Source organism: Ambystoma mexicanum, chromosome 7q (assembly GCF_040938575.1).
Source record: "Ambystoma mexicanum isolate Mex_15411 chromosome 7q, UKY_AmexF1_1, whole genome shotgun sequence".
Lineage (NCBI taxonomy): Eukaryota > Metazoa > Chordata > Amphibia > Caudata > Ambystomatidae > Ambystoma > Ambystoma mexicanum.
Genome location: NC_090941.1, coordinates 153295331 through 153314617, shown reverse-complemented (window position 1 = coordinate 153314617; position 19287 = coordinate 153295331). Strand labels below are relative to the sequence as shown.

Sequence of the window (19287 nt, the reverse complement as noted above, 5' to 3'; positions counted from 1 at the left end):
GATCTGGAACTTTTAGAGAGCTGTTCCCCGGTGGATGACTCTGAGGGATGTGTTGAAAGGGTACGCAGTAACCCTGGGCAACTGTCTCCAATGCCCAAGCATCTGACGTTATAGCCTGCCATTCCGTCAGACGGTAAGTTAACCTGCCCCCTACAGGTGTATTGTGTGGAAAGGCCTCAGAGTGGTTTGGGGGCTGCTGATGCCGAGGGTAAAGAGGCACCTGCTGCGGCCTTAGTACCTTTGACCCGTCCACCTCGGGTGGATCTCCTTTGGCCTCTTTGAGCCGGCTGTCCTCTGCCTTTCCCGAATGCGGAATAATAGCGAAAGGACTTTCCTCTCCCAGAGGTTCCTGAGGGGCGAAAAGGAGTTTGGCGGATAGCAGCTCCTAAAGATTTTGCTGCTGCAACTTTTCCAGACTGTCATCAGCCTTTTTTCCGAATAGTGAAGAGCCATCAAAGGGCATATTCAAAAGTCTGGCCTGTACATCTGGAGCAAAGCCAGACTTTCGCAACCACGCATGCCTGCGGATTGTTGTACTTGCCGCCATGGCCCTGCTGATACTGTCAGCGGAATCGATGCCAGTTTGAAGTGATTCGCACATGGCATCTTTGCCATCTTTAATAATGTTAAGGAAGGCTTCCTTTTCCTCTCCTTCGGGTATGCAGTCAGCCGCTGATGAAGCACACTCTCACAGTGTGTGACTGAACCTGGCGAGCGTACAGGTGGCGTTGATGGACTTCAACGCCATACTACAAGCAGAGAAGACTTTCTTCGCCATAGAATCATACCTCTTGTCATCTCTATCCTGTGGGACAGTAGGGTGAGCGGTCCTACTGCTAGATGAAGTTGCTGCTTGAACCACCGGGCTCTCTGGAGTCGGGTGTTTTGATAAGTATTCAGGGTCAGCAGCCGCTACCCTATACTTGGCTGACAATCTTTTATTGACCGCAGGGATAACTTCTGGAGTTTCCCAATTAGATGTAATTTTCCTTTGTAAGGCTGCATGGAAGGGGACCACAGGGTCCTCCTGTGGACCTTTGTCTAATATGTCTGTTAGGTCATCCTGTTGAAAAACATGCGCAGGCGCAGACCAACCCATAAATTCAATAATTCTTGCCATAAGGGTTCTACAGGGTGTTTCAGCATGTTCCCCTGGGTCTGGCTTAACAAATTCCACTTCTGGGGAAGTGTCCAGTCCACTTGCCTCATGTAGTGACTCCTGTAGGTCCTTCAACCTTCTTTCCTCAGAGGTGAAATCCTCTGAAATAGGCAGTGTGGTCCTCTGTAACCCAAATGGTTCTTGGTCAGAATCTTCCCCCTCTTCATAAATTGAAGATAGTCCAGTACTCTGACCTCTGAAATGGTGTAAAACCCATCTCTAAGGCAGAAGGAGCCAAACTCGTCATTATTGGACAAGAAAACGTCGATGTTGTCGACGCCGATGTGACAGGCTTCGAAGGCGCCAAGAACGGCGTTGAGAAAACTGGAAGAAGTCTCGAAGAACTCGAGAGGATCGGGATCCTACTCGAGGACATCGACAACGGTCTCGGCGTCGTGCCGGAGGCCCTTGGAATCACCGTTGGCTGTGGAATAGCCTTGGTCTTCTCTTTCATTGGCGTCGATGTCGGCGTCGAGTCGATCAACTGATGCATCGAGGAACCCTTCGACAACGGCATCGATGGCGCCGATCCATGCGTCGGAATCTTCGACGACGGCGAAGATGGTGCCTTCTTACCCGATGGCTTGTGGCGCTCTCGGGTGGAATGTTTCGCTGGGTGCTACGACTCGCGGCGTTTTGATTTTTTGGGTTTTTCACCTGGGGTATCATCCTCAGCTGTCTTCGAGGAGGTTGAGGCCGCTTTCACTAAGACGCCTAACATTTTCTTTCTGAATTCCTCCCACTCAGCCTGAGAGCTGTGTTTTGTGGAACAGGAGACCCTTTCAGGGGAAACAGAAGACGATGAGGAAGGGGATCTTCAACGTCTCTTTTTTGAGTGTCTTGATCTCGACGAATGGTGGGAGCTACTTCGAGATCTAGAATGGGAATGTTTTCGACGGCGAGAAGACGAATGCCTCGACTCAGCCGAAGACACCTTTGAGGAGGTTTTGACTGACTTACCTCTCTCGAGCTTCCCCTTGAGCTCCTTCAAGGCTTTCGCCGTCATGGACATGCAGTCCTCACACTCTGAACAATGGTGCTTGGCTCCCAAGCACCACAAGCAGAACCTGTGTGGATCCGTTATCGACATTTTTGTTTTACTGCAGTCTCGACATTTCTTGAAGCTGGATCGCGGCGTCGTCGGTTCCGATGAAGATGCCATCGAGAACGAGTAGGTATTTATTCGAGTAGATATAGGGTTATTCCTGACTGAACTGAGCAACAACGTTCCGAGGCCCCACGAAGCACGGAAAAACGGAACTGAGCAACGGACGCAGCGCGTGGCTATTTATGGGCATGGTGACGTCGGCGCCGATACGGCAGGCGTCGACGGACATCGACTCGGCGGACGTCGCCTCGCAGCGCCCTCCACAGAAAAAAATTCCGAGGCCAGCAAGCTGGAAACGTATTATCAAAGATAAGGAATACGTCGGAGGACACAATCCCATCGAAAGAGGAACATTCTGTAAAAAGTATGTTATGAAGGATAAACACACGTGTCGGCCCACTTGCTGGCCCGTCAACAAAGGAAGCTTCTGGGAATTATCAAAACCACAGCAGACACTGCATTAAGAGTCAAAACTTCCCTGCTTACACCAAAGCACTGAATTCAACCACCAAATGGAAGACCGGTCCCTGATAACCATTTGAGCAGATCAAAATGAAATCACATGAAACTCCAAGGTAAAAACGGAACTGAATTGTCTGTTAAACTGTAGCCTAACCTGTACCACTGATGTGCCAGCCGGAGAATTTTTGCTTGAAAAGGGGATCGGATCTGGTGGCAACAGCACTCGTGGGAATGGAGCAAGGGTCTGTGCTCGACAGTGGCAAACTACTGAATCCTCCCATTTGATCCGTAAATATGAAATACAGATATAAAACGGATTTTTACAAAACCTGGGAATCCAATAAAGCTGAAATGTATTGTACGATACGTGAATACATCACAGCGCTCTTAATCGGGAAAAATACAGCATTGCAAAACTACAAGTGTGGAATTTGGTACACATAAGATATAATTTGAAGTGAAACTGCTTCAGTATGCATTAGCTTCGAGCAACGACTGGCTGAAAACGGGCCGCAGTCGTTATATATGCACACACACTACCACAAGCAGCACAGTGAGTGAACCATTCACGGTTGGTGGTAGGAATTAAAAGGGCTATTTAACGCTGTCAAAAGGAGCAGAGATTGCTCGGCACTCCTTTCCCTCCTGCCCCATTGACAGTAAGGTAGAAACTGAGGTGTGGCGAACCCATGCAGCATGAGGTCATTTGGTTGGTTACAAATGGAACAAAGCGCATTACCATTTAAAAAAATATATAATCCAATACTTTGTACCCCCTGGAGAATTAAAGAAAACTACATGATGGCAGAAAGTTGGATTTAAATTCGAAACAAGGACTTAGTAACCCAAGTCAAATGCCAAATCCTACAGCAAAAAAGTGGGCTTGCCAAAGTGTAAAGAGCAAACAGAAATCTCCTGTAAAAGATGCTACTCTGAGGCACAGTGAGAAATAGAAATGGAGACTATGAAGAAGCAGAAAACCACATACTGATTCCTGCACAAGCTTCGAGACAGTGCACTTAATTATCCTTCAGGCTTTAGGTGTAACACATTCACAAAATCTATCAGACCAGACCTTGGAGTCTCCCTTTTTTCAAAGGCCGCTGGTAATCACTGGAGTGCCGGAGGTAGACAGGAAAGTACAGGTGGATGCTACAGAAACATAACACTGAAGAACAGGAGCTGGGAAGATGGACAATGAAGGCAGTGGATAACAAAAAATAAATAAATAAAAGCAAATGTGTTAGAGGAAGCTAATAATAACCAACCACAAAATAATTACTAGCAACACAAAATGCGAATTTGGTGACAGTCACCAGCTTAAAAAGCAATGCTTTCAGTGTTTGATCCATTAGAAAATCATTCTTACCACGAAGTTAAATCTCAAGAAATAAAGTGACTGCATGCCTGAGGAGTCTCATTCACAGGGGACGAGATATAGGGCATGCATGCACCAACTATGAAAATAGCAAAGCAGACTCCAGTCTTAAATTTCAAGTCATTGCTCGAAGGAGTTTCCTATTGTGCTGAGAGACCCAAGACCGGTGGAAATGGAGGAGGGGTCAATGTATGTCCTTTGTTACAGCACTACTAGTAATACACTACAAGCAGTACCTTCAGTTTAGTGAATATAAGACTCTTGTCTACTCAAGAGCAAGACAAATACACCCGATTGAGGAGCCCGGAAAACAAGTCTGCTGGCACTTACCATCACGGTAGCAGCTGCCTGAGCTGCTACTGCAGCCTGGTTGGCTTGGTGTTGAGCAGCTTTGATTTTGGCCTGCAAATGTGCAGGAGGGTGAAAATATTTGCATTTCTCCCTCATGCAACGACCCTTAATGTAATCCATACAAACGGTTACAGTGTTATCATTTGTGTCAATCATCGTGCTGTCTGCAGGGTGTGCAAAGCGGCAATCGGTCTCTCCCCGTGCACAGTTTCCTCTCTGGAACTCCCTGCATACCTATGCAAGAAACACAGGAGGGATTACATGAGACTCAAGGCCAGCCTTTTGCATTTGGCATTGCATATGAAAAACACAGCAAACTGCCTGCAGCTGGCGCAGTACTAGTACCCAAAGCAATTATTGAAAATGTTAGTGTTAAGCCTTAAGATTCAATTAAAAAAAATCTTGGCACCCACAGCTTTTGCTCCACATGGTAGTCCCCAAAAATCTACAGCAATGCTCGCAAGGAAACCAGCTTCACGATCAAAAGCACATTCAACCAGAAAATGCAATTTAGTACATATCCCGAATGAATATTGCTTGCACACAGACTTTCAGAAAATTAAAACATCTAGTACCTCTAGTTTATCTGTTCTGAGGAGTTTCTGACCAGGAGAAGAACCACCACCGGAAACTGACATAGGCGGGCTTCCAGGGACCATGACGGGTGTGTTGGGCAGCATTTCAGTTGGGACTAACCCAACACCGTGCGTTACAGGTGTCAAGTAAGGAGCAAAACTAATAGCGTGGTTTGTTCCTAAGGCGGGACCTACAGGAAAAGAGGGCTGCAAAATGAAAAACACATGCAGGTGAAAAATTCAACAAATGATATTGCTGCAAAACAAAAAAAACAGTTGTTATAAAAAGGCTGCATATACTCAAGCAAAGCAAACAGACAGACAGACAGGGAAATGTTCACAGACAGAGCGCCACACGCTTTTCTACCTTTTTCGTACTGAAGCTTTCATGTTTCTTAACATCACAGCTACTGCCAATAGGCAGATATATTTTAAAGACCTACAAAGAATCTATAAATGCCTGCTGCATAGCAAAGCACCAGTTCGCTCCAAACTTGGATTAGATGTATACACATCTTTACAAACATGTTTTCGTATGGAATGTTTTGGGTCATTGGCAACGAAGGCCACATGTTGACAGTGTCCAATTGTTGATATCAATGGTGTATGGTTTCAAGTCTAGAGAGAGTATGGATACCTTGTAAAATGCATCAAAGGTACTCCATTTTTATATAAATCTGCAATCGTGACAGGCTAGCTTAGTAGAACGTTGAAATGCACACATTCCTTTTAAAAACAGTAAGGTAGTGCCAATTGTACGTGAAATGTTGAGACGACAAATAGAACCTTTCCTTGCTTTGAGGAACCATCATTTCCTAACCTCAATCACCAAGAATCCTGGCTTATTCTCCCTGCATCAGTGGGAATCTCGGAATGTTTTAAGGGACATATGCAGCATCTACTTGTCATTAGTTCCGTTATTTCAAACTTTACTAGTGACATGACACAGGCAAGACAAGACAAGTATTCAACATTGTCCCAGATTCCTTCTTTAGATGATTTAGGAAAGTGAGACAATTTTAAAAAGGATGGTCAAGCGAATATGGGATACATTACTTACCGTAATCGTATTTCTGATGCTTGCATCTGCTTAGATTCACATGCTGTGCATAGGCCGACATCTAGTGGAAGCTGCGGAGTATTACAGTTTGTTTTTCGAAACTCAAAAATGGGCGTCGACACAGGGCATGCCAGTAATACTATCCATAGTGTGACGTCCACTGTACCCAAGATCCCTCACGCGTCTAGGATCCTCAGATTCTATTTTTTCTGACATGAGGTAGCATGAGGAGTAGCGCGAGTACAGATAATCCAAGCAGATAGATAGAAAGGTAAGACTACCAGCAACCATGCGCCTTCTCTCAGAGGGGAGGAAGGGTGGGCCGCATGTGAATCTAAGCAGATACAAGCATCAGAAATACGATTACGGTGAGTAATCTATCCCTTCTGAGGCTTGTGGAATCTGCTTAGATCACATGCTGTGCATAGATTAGCGAGCAGTACCTAAAGAAGGAGGAGGTGGGATGTGAGAAGGGTCATGAGCAAATAAGTGTCTTAGAACCGCTTGTCCCACTTGTGCATCTGCCTTGGAATGGGTGTCAATGCAGTAATGCTGAGTAAAAGTGTGAATAGAGCTCCAAGTAGCTGCTTTGCAAATGGTGTCAAGGGGTACATTTGCAATGAAAGCCAGAGTGGCCCCAATGCCTCTAGTAGAGTGGGCTCTTGGCGTGAAAGGCAGAGTTCTTTCAGAGAGTGAGTGACACAGCTGGATACAGTTAATAATCCACTTTGAGATGGCACCTTTAGAGACGCGATCCCCCTCTCTGCCTGTAGCTACGGTGAAAAACAGTTGATCTGTTTTCCTTAGCGGTCTGGTTTTATTTACATAGTAGAGGACCGCCCTACGCACATCTAGGGTGTGTTGTTTCACCTCAGCTGAGCTTTGAGGGTCCTGGAAGAAAGCCGGAAGCTCGATGGCTTACCTGGAATTTAGATATAAACTTAGGTGAGAACCTAGGGTGTGTGCGTAAAACCAGTTTGTCTTTATGGACAGTAAAGAAGGGATCCTGCACTGACAGAGCCTGAATTTCACTGACCCTTCTTATAGAAGTAATAGCTACTAAGAAGGCCGTTTTATAAGTCAGGTGTTTGAGACTGCTTTTATGCATGGGCTCGAAAGGGGGGCCCATGAGTTTAGATAGCACCACATTAAGGTCCCACCCCGGTGGTGGGTTTGAAATAGGAGGGTGAAGTCTCTTTACTCCTTCCATGAAGGCTTTAACTACTGGTACTTTCCACCACAAGACCTTGTTATGGGAGGTGGTGTATGCCGACAGGGCTGCCAGGTGTACTTTCAGTGAGTTAAAAACCAATCCTGCATCTAGCAGGTGGAGCATGTATGTAACAATATTGGAAGGAGTGCAATCAACTGAGTTGATTTGTCTACTCTGGCACCAGATAACGAATCTCTTCCACTTGTCAAAGTAGCAGTGCCTTGTGTTTGGTTTCCTAGATTCCTTTAGGATGTCCATAGACCTCTGTGGTTAATTGAGATGTCCAAACTCTATGACCTCAGGAGCCATGCTGCCAGGTTCATTGAGTTGGACTGTTTGACCTTGGTGCTGGGACAGTAGGTTGTACCAGGCCGGAGGTTTGATGGGCTCGCACACCGCCATCCTGCGTAGGTGTGGGAACCACGGTTGTCTTGCCCACATGGGAGCAACTAGGACGAGCGTCATCGACTCTCTGTTCATCTTGTTGACCACCTTCCTGATGAGGAGTTGGTGGAAAAGCGTACGCAAACATCCCTGACCAGTTCATCCACAGGGCGTTCCCCTGGGGGTCTGGTTGGGGGAACCTGGATGCAAATCCTGGGCACTGTCTGTTTTCGCTTGTGGCGAATAAGTCTATAGTGTAGAAACCCCACTGAGAGAAGATATCTTCTACGACCTCTCTGTGTAGAACCCATTCGTGTTCCTCTGGGAGGGAGTCTCTGCTCAGAGCATCCGCTAGGGAATTGAGCTCCACTGGAACATGTTGTGATGACAGGAAGATGTTCCGTCTGAGTGCCCATATCCAGATTTTCTGGGCAAGCTTGGACAGATTTGGTGAACGAGTCCCTCCTTGCTTGTTCAGGTAGAACATGGCTGTCGTGCTGTCCGTCCTGATTTGCACTGACAGGTTTAGTAGGTAAGGCTCGAACGCTTGAAGCGCTCTGAATACTGCCAGAAGCTCTAGCAGGTTGATGTGGTTCTTGGCAACTGAGGGAGATCAGAGACCCTGAGCTGTGTGGTGGAGATGGTTAGCTCCCCACCCCGTCAGACATGCATCGGTAGTGACTACTGCCTGTACTTCGGGATCGTAAAAGGGTTTCCCCTGTGCAAGATTCTCTCTCTTGTCCACCAGTGAAGGCTTTGTACTAGTATCCTGACCACTTGCCTGAGACCACTGTTTCGCCAACCATTCCTGCATGGGACGCATGCGCAGGCGCGCGTGGGGGACCAGGTAAATACATGACGCCATCATGCCCAGCAAACGCATTGCTTTGCGTACCGTTATTTGGTGACCGGACTGATATTGCGGAATTTGCAGTAGTATATTCCGAATTCTTTGCCTCTGAAGGAAATGTCACCCCCTTGAGTATCTAGGATTGCTCCTAGGAACTGTTTGGAGGTGCTTGGCACCAGGCTTGACTTTTTCTCGTTGATTGAGAAGCCTAATTCGTGGAGGAGGTCGATAGTCCTTTGAATGTTTGTTCTGCAAATTACTGGGGTTTCCCCGTTATGAGCCAGTCGTCCAGATAAGGGTACGCCGGGATTGCCTCCCTGCGTAGGTGTGCAGCCGCCACCGCCAGTACCTTGGTGAATACCCTTGGTGCCGAAGCTATCCCGAAGGGCAGAACCTTGAACTGGTAGTGCCGACTGTCCACCTTGAAGCGCAAGTACCTTCTGTGCACTGGTAACATGGAAATATGAAAATAGGCATCTTTCATATCCAAGGTTGCCATGTAATCCTCTTTTTTAGGAGGGGGATTACCTCTTGTAGCGTAGTCATTCGAAACTTTTGGGGCTTGACATACTTGTTGGCAGGCCGCAAGTCCAATACTGGGCGCATTGTCAAATCTTTTTTTGGCACAAGGAAGTAAGTTGAATAAATACCCTTGTTTACCTGGTGTCCCGGGACGAGATCTATCGCGTCCTTTGCTAGCAGATTGGCGATCTCCTCGAGGAGAATCTTCTGATGTTCTAAAGAGTGTACTCTTTGTCGTGGAGGATGGTTCCGGGGACGCTGCAGTAGTTCTATACAGTACCCTGTGGATACTGTTGACAGCACCCATCTGTGTGATGTGATCCCTTCCCAAGCCTGGGTGAAGTTGGAAATGCGTCCCCCTACTGGGGTTTGCGTGAGAAGGGACCCTGAACTGAGTGTCACTGCTTTGGTGGAGGCGTGCCGCCTCCTCTACTGGGGCTGCCTCTGCCTTTACCACGTCCTCTCCTATTACCTCTGCCGTAACCCTGGGTAGACTGTTGGCTGCTGTTCCACTGTGTACCCTGCCCCTGGGAATAGTTTGATCCTCTCTGGGAATTTTGGCCGCGTGGGCGACGAAAATTTCCATTCCCTCTCTGGTTAGGGGGTTTATTGGTTAACTGGCCAAGGGACTTGAGTGTCTCATATTCGTCCTTGGCATTCTTCAGCGCGTCCTCGACCGCCTTACCAAACAGATCGGCTTCCACCGGTTTGTCCAACAATGATGCCTGGGTTTCTGCCTTAAAACCAGACTGCCGTAACCACGCATGTCTCTTGATAACAGTACCTTCTGCTATCAATCTGCCTGTGTTGTCCGCGGCGTCAAAGGTTGCTTTTAAAATGCAACCAGACACGGCTCTACCCCCTCTGTGGAAATTCGTGCTAATTGGCCCTTTAAGGGTTCTGGTGCAGAGGCTATGAGTGCCGCGACTTCTTCCCACTGATGGCAGTTGTAGCTGGCCAACAGGGTGGTGGAGTTTGCAATCCTTGCCTGATAGGTGGACGTTGAGGCTACTTTCCTGCCGAAACCATATAGTTTTTTGCTCTCCTTGTCTGGAGGAGCTTCGGACGATGACAAGGGTGTTCCAGCCCTCTTACGAGTTTTAGTGACAATCAGGGAGTCTGGCTTCAGATGTCCTCTTATATAGAGAGGGTCAGACTGGGCTGCACTGAAAAGTTTTTCAACTCTGGGATTGACTGCTCTGGTGAGGTTCGGGTTCACCAGGGACGGGTCTATTCTTCGCTGAATAGACTTAAGGATAGGGATGGTCTGGGCAACAGGCCTCCCTTCTCCCACTAACTCCTCGGCGAAGTCCCTCTCTTCCTGGACACCGTGGGTGTCAATATGGAAATGTTCTGCTGCTCGTGCGAGAACCTCGTTCAGGAGGGGTTGGTTATCGACAGGGGAGTCGGTAACCGGGGCTTCCTTCTCTACCGGGAATCTACTCTGTAGGTTTCAGGTTCTTCCTCTTCTTGGTCCTCATCATCCCCATAGTAGCCCGTCCCGGTTTGCTCTTCTACCATGCCAAATTCTTGGTCCTCACCAAAGGAAGTTTCCCTTGATACTGTGAGTATGGCCGTGAGTATGGTTGTACATCAAAGGGGTCCGCAGACCTCATAGGTGTCTCAAACCGGGGCTTCTTACTCGGGGGGGGGAGGGGGATAGAATCATTCGAGCCTGAGGGTGTAGCCCCTTGTGGATTATATGAAAGGAAATGGTCTGGATGTTTATCATAAAAGTCTGCCAAAGAAGACATCCTTGACATGACCCTATCTATGTCATCACTCGACCATTCTTTGGAACTGGGAATGACTCTCTCAGAAAGTCTAGGAGACTTATCCTGAGTAGATTTGCTGGTTTTAGAAATAGCAGCAGACTTGGGCTTGTCTGTCTGTTTAGGAGTGGAGTGTTTCACAGGTGTGGAAGAGTGCAGTGGCTGCTTCTTCTGCTGTTTTCCCCCCCTCCTTGTGAGTGGAAAAGTGTTTTCCCTGTCCCTTTGTGGTTCCGGAGGTTTTCGACACCTGGCGTCGAGGATCGGGGGTAGAGTCCCTGTCCTTCGAACGTGAGGCCGCGCTGATGTTGTCTGCGGGCTCCGACTCCTGGAGAGCGGCCTGGGGGGTGGAAGTCGTCTTCGTCCTCCGACTATCGAACTTCTGTTAGCTTAGGGAGCGAGGCACTCTTGGCAAGAGTGGATGATTGCCTGGAGTCATGCGGCGATCTCGAACGCCCAGAGGACACCGATTCGGACCGTTCTGTTTGTGCCTCTTTCCGAGAACTCGACGTCGTCGAGTCTCGGTTGGACTTCGTGTGTTTAGTGTGGGTGGTGTGTGAAGCGCCTGTGTCGCCGGGGGTCTTTCCCATAGCCACCCTGTCGGATGACCTTCCGAGGTCGGGGACCTGCGCTCGGCTGTCTTTCGACGCCGTAATGCCCTCGCCGTCCGAAAGCACAGCGTTGCTGCCATCGCTGAAGGCGCCCTCCGCTGCCATGGCCGCCTGCCTGGCGTGGTGGGCCCAACGCTTCGTTGAACGGTCCTTAAGTGTCTTAGGTTTAAACCTACTACACGCTCTGCAGTTCGCCTCAGGGTGGTCCCTCGGCAAGCAGAGATTGCACGTGGCGTGCCTGTCGACCCAAGGGTATTTGCGATTGCACTTGGGGCAGAATTGAAAAGGGGTACCCTCCATACGCACCTTGAGGCAGCGGGCTGGTAAGTGTAGGAAATGTATAAGGTGTACCTATATACCAAGAGTGTAGAGTATGTCCAACCCCCCACTCTCCCTACTTGCAGGGCCGAGGCCAGAGGCCTTCCAAGGCCCGGGCCGAGGCCAGAGGCCTTCCGAGGCCCAAATCCGTCGTGCAGCAGCCGACGGTCGAATTTTTCTCCAAGCCGGCGTCGAGTGTCGAAGTTCGACGTTGGGATGGGGAAAGGATGTAAATGAATCGATATTTTAGCAAAAGTATGGCTAAGGCCAGGGGACACCGCAAAATGCTTCCGACCAGTATGGCGGAAAAAAACAATCTGAGGATCCTAGACGCGTAAGGGATCTTGGGTACAGTGAACGTCACACTAGGGATAGTATTACTGGCACGCCCTGTGTCGACGCCCATTTTCGAGTTTCGAAAAACAAACTGTAATACTCCGCAGCTTCCACTAGATGTCGGCCTATGCACAGCATTTGATCTAAGCAGATTCCACAAGCCTCAGAAATTTTGATAGCAAGCTAGCAAACTATTGGTGTAGGTCAAAAATTGTTTTAGTACTGTTTCTTCAAAGCATTACATGTGGACATTGTTTGAGCTTCCGGAGAGCAAAGGATTAAGCCATTGCCATGGACCACCACAAATCTCAGGATAGCCTCTTAACTCATGCATTTAGGGAAGGAATTGACAACCCACCTCTTCAAAGAACCCCTCCAAGAGCTCTTGTCTACCACAGTATCAGACTCTTCCTTGAACCCCAACACTTATTACCCCTCTTTTGTGTATCCCTCCTCCACCGCATGCAGGACTTCTATAGTGCACACATCTTGGAAGCATTGAAAACCCACACAGTTGCTTGACTGACTTGTCAGATATTTCAGTATTTAAGAGGCATGATGCTCAATCGCGTTATAAAGTGATCTCCTTTTGTGTTTCAATGCTCCACCAAGAGCATTGAAACACAAGAGGATATTCTGCAGTTACATCCTTTATTTTTGTCGATTGTGTCAAAGGAGCCGGGCCTCAAAATGTGCCATCTCCACTAGCCACGGGTGAGTGAAAATGAACTCATGGAGAGTAAGAAATGGTGTGTTGCATGCGTGTGGAGAACTGAAGGGGCGAATGACTTTTTATGCCCATCTAGTAGCTTGCAAAAAGAATTTTAAGTTCACATGAAGGTAGGAGGTAAACAACTTGAAAGCGAAACCCAATGCAAGCAACAATGCATAGGACTGCCTCACCCATATAGTATGCCCTTTAGGCATCAGATCCAGAAGTCAAACACAGCCGACTAATGAGTCTAAGAACCTTGGACCTGGCAAAAAAATATGACTGCGCCATTTCGACATGAAGAGCATGAAACAAGTTGCAAAAAATGATCAGGAAAACAGATCAGCAGAGATTTTAGACTGAAAAATCTAAGTGCCCGTTTATAAAGCATTTTAAACAGCACAAATATACCAATCAACCAGCAAAGCCATAATTTCACTATCCTCCTAGCAGAAGTCAAAGAAACCATAAAATCAACTTCATGCAATTTACGCTCAAAACATCAGAGGTTCTAAAGAATCAGAACTGCAGAATGCGGATGCGTAAATCCTTCACTACACTCGATCATCAGTTAATCTGTCAGGTTTTGTTCCCTACAATGTTCAAAGCCACACTTTATTGCCAGACCCCTCAGAGCAGCGGCAAACTCCTCAATAGATTAACTTGCCTTTTGTTCCCTTGTAGCAAAGCGGTAGCACGCCAAAATGTTGTTCTTCACCAAGTAACGTTCATCAAGCCTCCTCAAGCAGATCTCAAATGAGTTTAAATCCCCACATTACTCTTCAGTTTGACTTGCCAACCTCTTGTACACCGTCTGACTCATGTTCGAGACAGTGATACATAATGGAGTCTTTCCTATCCGTGGCAAAAGTAGCTCCATATAACACCATGCACATACAGCAAAAGCAAGCGTGGCTCCTGAAGATTCGCCATGTTATCACAAACTACAGTTATATCTCAGAGGTGTCTCACTCAGGCACCTATGCATACTGCAATGTCAATAGAAAGGCTTCAGGTGTCCAATGCCCTCGTCACTAGTGTTCCACACTGTTGCGGACACCAGTATTGAGCACTTTACAGTTGAATGCGCAAAATCGCTACTACATCACACAGTCAATCAATTCAAACAGTTACCGCCACTACAGGTGCCCCAAAGTCTCTCTCGCCCCTCCACAGCGTGCTGTACCCAGCACAGCACCACCTCCTCGACCTCAGCTGGTTGCTATGAACACGAGCGTATCACTGGGCGTCACGTGACCCGGGCCAATCCACCTTGCAAGCCGATGTTGTGCACTTACACAGGCTACCTTTGCAAACACCCGCCAAGAGTGTCGAGGGCGGCTCGCATGGTGACCCACCAAACGAACGACACCTCCTCAAGGGCCACCGGCAGTGTCTCTACACCCCTCAGGGCAGGGGAGGAAATCTCCACGCCCAGGTCTTCTGCCCCTCCTGTTTCGTCTCACGTCGGCTGGCATGCACCAGTCTGGCAACGAGGCTTCATCGGTAATGCCTCAGCACACAGCAGGGCACAGATGAAACTTAGGTAGCGTACAGGACTCCAGAGCATCCGGTTACTGCTTGCTTCGGCTGGCAGGTACTAGTGCAGCGTTGAGGCAGCCAAAAAGGGACCATGGCAGCTGCTGACCAAGACCTTGACACCAGTAATAAGATGCTGTCCACGCAGGTATAAGCAAAGTCATGTAACTTTATTCCATTTTTCTAGTTATAAAGTAATAGCAGCCCAAGCCCCCATCCTCCTCCCATTCCTTCAGCTCTCTCTCCAACGACCCTCCTTTGAATACAAACACTCCATCCCCCACGCTCCAAAGTCTACAGTGGAATGCCAGCACCATCATTCCACAGTTGTGACAACTATCTACAATAGAACTATTTACAAACCTTACACAGCTCATTGTGAAATGACTCCCTGCAGTGGACAGAAATGTCATGAAGAAAGGCAGATATTCAGGCAGACACTAAGCACAGAACCACTTTACTTTGAAGTTACAGCACATTTTACCAAGCGCAGAATCAGCTTCTCCAAGTCAGAATTAAAGGATTCTAGGATTTCAGAGGCTAGGCTGAAAAGCACATTGATGCAGAGTTTTGATTAAGTACTACGACCTAATTTGGTGTCCGAGCATTGAGCGAAATGGGTGATGTTGTATGACCAGCCAAGGAGACCCGTTACCCAAGTATGCCTGCTGGGTGTTTAGAATTATCTCCCTTTAGCCTGTGTAAACTTCTTAGTAACTTCCTGTGTGATGGTGTAGAAATAAAGAAGAAAAACGGGCCAACCTGTGGAAAGTAACTCCCACCGAATCTTGAAAACAGAACCTTAAGTAAAGTCCAAGCATTTTGAGATGTCTTCTTCCAACATGCTTTAATCCATCCATTGGCATTTTCTTATTCACCTCCAACTGTTGAGATATTTCAGGGCATCTACCCACCCAATTTCTTTTACAAACGAAAGCTCAGCACATGGTACCATGCCAAATAGTGCGCATACGGACTATAGGACAGACCACCTTCTGGAAAATACTAATAGACTTAAGTGTGAAGATGCAGGCCCAATTGGTCTCTTGGTTTGTCACCCCTAAAGTTAACCTGTGTTCCGATTGGGCTCTTCATTCTTTAAAGATTACGTTTTTGTATGCTGCCCAGGAATATATTTATCGGTTCATTATAGTGCATACAGGATGAAATGGGAGTATAAAAGACCTTCAAAGACACCGGACTAAAGATTGAAAACGTGTTTGCCATTACATGTAACGGCATGGTAACAATAAAAAATCAATTTTACACTGAAAGCAGATAAAAAGGGTAGTGGTAGAACGAGGGAAGCGGATGAAAAAAGTAAGGGGATTCATTAGAGAAATGGAAGGGAGAGAACAGATTGCAAAATTAATTGGGGGGAAAATTGGGTATCTACAAAAAATAAAGCACAAAACAAAGATTGTTAGAATCAAACAAATGATCAAAACAAAAGATCAATGTGGGTAGCATTCGGATCTTTAGCAGAAGTAAGCAATGAACAGCAGCACCCTTAGTTGAGAATAAGGATTTTGATAGTCACAGGATTTTCATGAGATTTTTTGCTTTAAGATCCTGCATTCATTAAATAGCGGCTCCTGCAATACTAAATTTTGGGCCGGTTATAGTTTCCTTCTGTTCTTCTGGAATTCGGCTTTTCCAGTTAATATGTGTTTATGTATTATTCATATTTATTTGCTTACCCATTGTCTGCATCTATCCACTTGCAAAAACTGAGTTAAATGTTTCTTTCCTAATTAATTTTCGTTTTACAATCTTTCACCACTTTAGATTGTGTATTTCAATATGTTTTTCCTGAAAATGTAACTATGTAAAATACACAATAAACTGTCTTGACGGAAACAAAAGGAATGTTTCCAGAAGAAATATAGTGGCAAAGAATAACTGATATCCGCTGTATAGGATACACAACAAACTAAGCAGATTGAATTTATCTAAAAAGCTTTTGTACTTTAGCATAGTGGATACTTTTGGTCGAACAATAAATATATCCTTCTAAGTCCCAATCCACTTTATGCTTTAAGGGACTACCCAGATTCCATTTTTTTGTATGAAATGAAGATCCCAAGTGGCAAGATCGACATACTAAACTTTCACGCAGATAAAAAGAGGAAGGAGTAGAAAAAGTTACTCTCTTAGCTAGTAACGTTCTTTCGATGGGATGGTCCAACGACGTATTCCATATCTATGACAGGTAATCACCGCAGCACAGCTGCGGTGATTACCTGTCAGATATGGAATACGTCGGAGGACCCAATCCCCTCGAAATTATAAATTACTCACTGTAGTGACCAAAGTACTCTTAGTCCATAGTCCCCTTTCTTCCATACTGTATGGGCGTCCCTTCCAAGGGACGGAAGACAGAACCTTTTTCACCAGAAAAAACCTCCCCCTTTAAAATTAGAGGCACGCGGGGGTGCGGCCCAGGAAGCATGTGCTGCCCTGACTCCGCCCTCCGGCGCCACACCTCAGTCCCCATTAACACGTCGACAATAGATTTAACATTGCCTAATGACACCAGTATTATTAGGGGGGGATGTTGGTGGGACGTAAGGAGGAAAGGGGACTACAGACTAAGTTTATTAGTCATTACGGTGAGTAACTTCTAATTACTCTTATGCCCCGTCCCCTTTCCTACATATTGTATGGGTGAATACAACTGATTGTAGCCCAAGGGTGGAGAGGAGACCCTCCTTAAGCAAACAGGTTCCTGAGAACCGCATCAGATCTAGAGACGGCGTCCAAACAGTAATGCTTGCAGAAAGGTGAGGGAGAGGCCCAAGTGGCCACCGTGCTATGACTTGCCAAGGGACATGGCGGTGGAATGCGATGGCCGTTGCCTTGGCGCTGACTGCGTGGGCATGCATGTTGGCCGTAAGTGGCTTGTGCTGGCCCTCGTACGCTTCTTTGATGGCAGAGACCATCCAGCGGGATATGGAGGCCTTAGAGGCCTGTTAGCCAGGTCTTGTGCCTCCAAAAGTGAGAAACAGGGCGTCCGACTTGCGGAAGCCCTTGGCCCTGTACAAATAGAGTTTCAGAGCATGCCTGACATCCAGGCAGTGCAGCACTCTTTGTGCTTCGTCCTTAGGATCGGGAAAAATGTAGAAAGGACCATTTCCTCGTTAAGGTGGAAAGCAGACAGAACCTTGGGCAGAAATGGCGGGTACTTCCGCATGACTACCTTGTCCTTGTGAAAGGTGGTATATGGCTCAGAGGCGACCAGAGGCTGGATCTCGATGATTCTACGAGCCAAGGTAAGGCAGACTAGTAAGGCCGTCTTGATGGTGATCATCATGATGTCCACGGATGCCATTGGCTCGAATGGTTTGTGTGCCAGTGCACCCAAGACTATGTTGAGGTCCCATGCCGGGTGCGGTCTCTTGACGGGCGGGTAGAGTCTAGCAAGACCTGTCAGATGTTTTATGACGATAGGGTTGGAGGAGAAAATGCCCTCCTCCGAGTTCTTGTAAGCCCCAATGGCTGCGAGGTAAGTACAGCAGGTGTCCAACTGGACGCCTGAATGAGCGAGGTGAGCCGAAAAGGAGAGCACACCGTGCAAAGTGCAAGCCAACGGGTCAATTCCCTTGGAGACTGCCCAGTGGCAGAATCTGGTCCATTTGCTTTTGTACTGGGCCCTGGTGGCTTTGCTCCTGGCGCCCTGTTTGATCTTCAGATTGGCCGGTGAGAGGCTAAGTTGCCGAAGCGTTACCTGCTCAGGTACCACGCTGTGAGGGCTAATTTCCCTGGCGCAGAGTGGATGACTCTGCCCCCCCTGCTGTGCCAGAAGATGTGCTGGGCCCGTCGGAAGGTGTATCAGGGGCACCTCCAAGAGGCTGAGTAGCTCTGAAAACCATGGACTAGCAGGCCACCATGGAGCTATCAGAATGGTGAGGAGTCAGCGAGACGCCTTGATCTTGCAAATTACCATGTGGATCAGAGGAGTGGGCGGAAAGGTGTAGGCTTTCATGCCGGTCAACTGGAGGTGAAAAGCGTCACCCAGAGAGCCGGGGCCCTGACCTTTGCAGGATGCAAACTGGGGACACTTCTTGTTCCAGGTGGCAAAGAGATCCACGTGGGGGTGACACCACCTGTTGAAGATTTTGTTATTCAAGAGGTCATTTAGCTGGCACTCGTAATTGTCCACTCCCAGCCTGCTGAGCCTATCCGCTTCCAGGTTGGATTTGGACTGCCGAGAGGAAAATGTTTTCCAGGGCCCATTTCCCACATGCTGATCGCCAGTCTGCACAGAGGAGGGGATCTGGTGCCTCCCTACTTGTTGACGTAGTACATGCTGGTCAAGTTGTCTGTCTGGATGAGGACAAACTTTCCCCTGAGAAGTGGTAGGAATGCTCCGAGCGCTAGCCAGATGGTGTTCAGCTCCAACCAATTAATGTGGTATTCCTGTTCCCATCGAGTCCAGGCGCTGTGGACCGAGAGCTCGTCCAGGGTGGCTCCCCAGCCCTCGAGCGAGGAGTCTTTGGTGATGGTGGCCTGCGGAGAGGGCACCCGAAAGGGCTTGACCATCCATAGATTGCAGTCCATGGACCACCATGTTAGGTCCGGGTGGAGAGATGGAGGAATGTTGATCTCGGATTGCGAGCCCCACTCCTGATTCCATGAGGCCGCGAAGTGCAGCTGAATCCTTCTCATCCTCGTCTGTTGAGCAGCACGGCTAATAGGACTGCTGGCAGTAGACCCAGTACCACCATGCCGAGGTCACCTCTCTGCTGAGGAAGTGTGCGAGGTCCTCTTGATGGCCGAGTTTTTGTCCTCCAATGGGAAGACCTTCTCGGAGCACGTGTCCCAAATGAGTCCCAGGAATGTCAGTCTGCGTAGGCTGCAACTGTGACTTCTTGAGGTTGGGCGAGAAGCCCAGATCGTGCAGTGTTCATAAGGGCATGGGAAGCGTGGCAAACCGCTTC

General features: G+C 47.8%; 1 protein-coding gene across 13 annotated transcripts in view; it reads right to left on the bottom strand.

The window, feature by feature from the left end:
- The window catches only part of MBNL2 (muscleblind like splicing regulator 2), a 914045-nt gene that overhangs the window by 344500 nt on the left and 550258 nt on the right, over nucleotides 1-19287 (bottom strand). For 12 of the 13 annotated variants that reach the window (XM_069640638.1, XM_069640641.1, XM_069640637.1 and 9 more), the window contains 2 exons: nucleotides 5034-5240; nucleotides 4438-4692 (listed from right to left, as the gene is read on the bottom strand). In XM_069640638.1, the coding sequence (XP_069496739.1) occupies nucleotides 4438-4692; nucleotides 5034-5240 (462 nt within the window). The remainder of the gene's footprint in view (nucleotides 1-4437; nucleotides 4693-5033; nucleotides 5241-19287) is intronic. The other variant, XM_069640650.1, reaches the window with a different exon arrangement.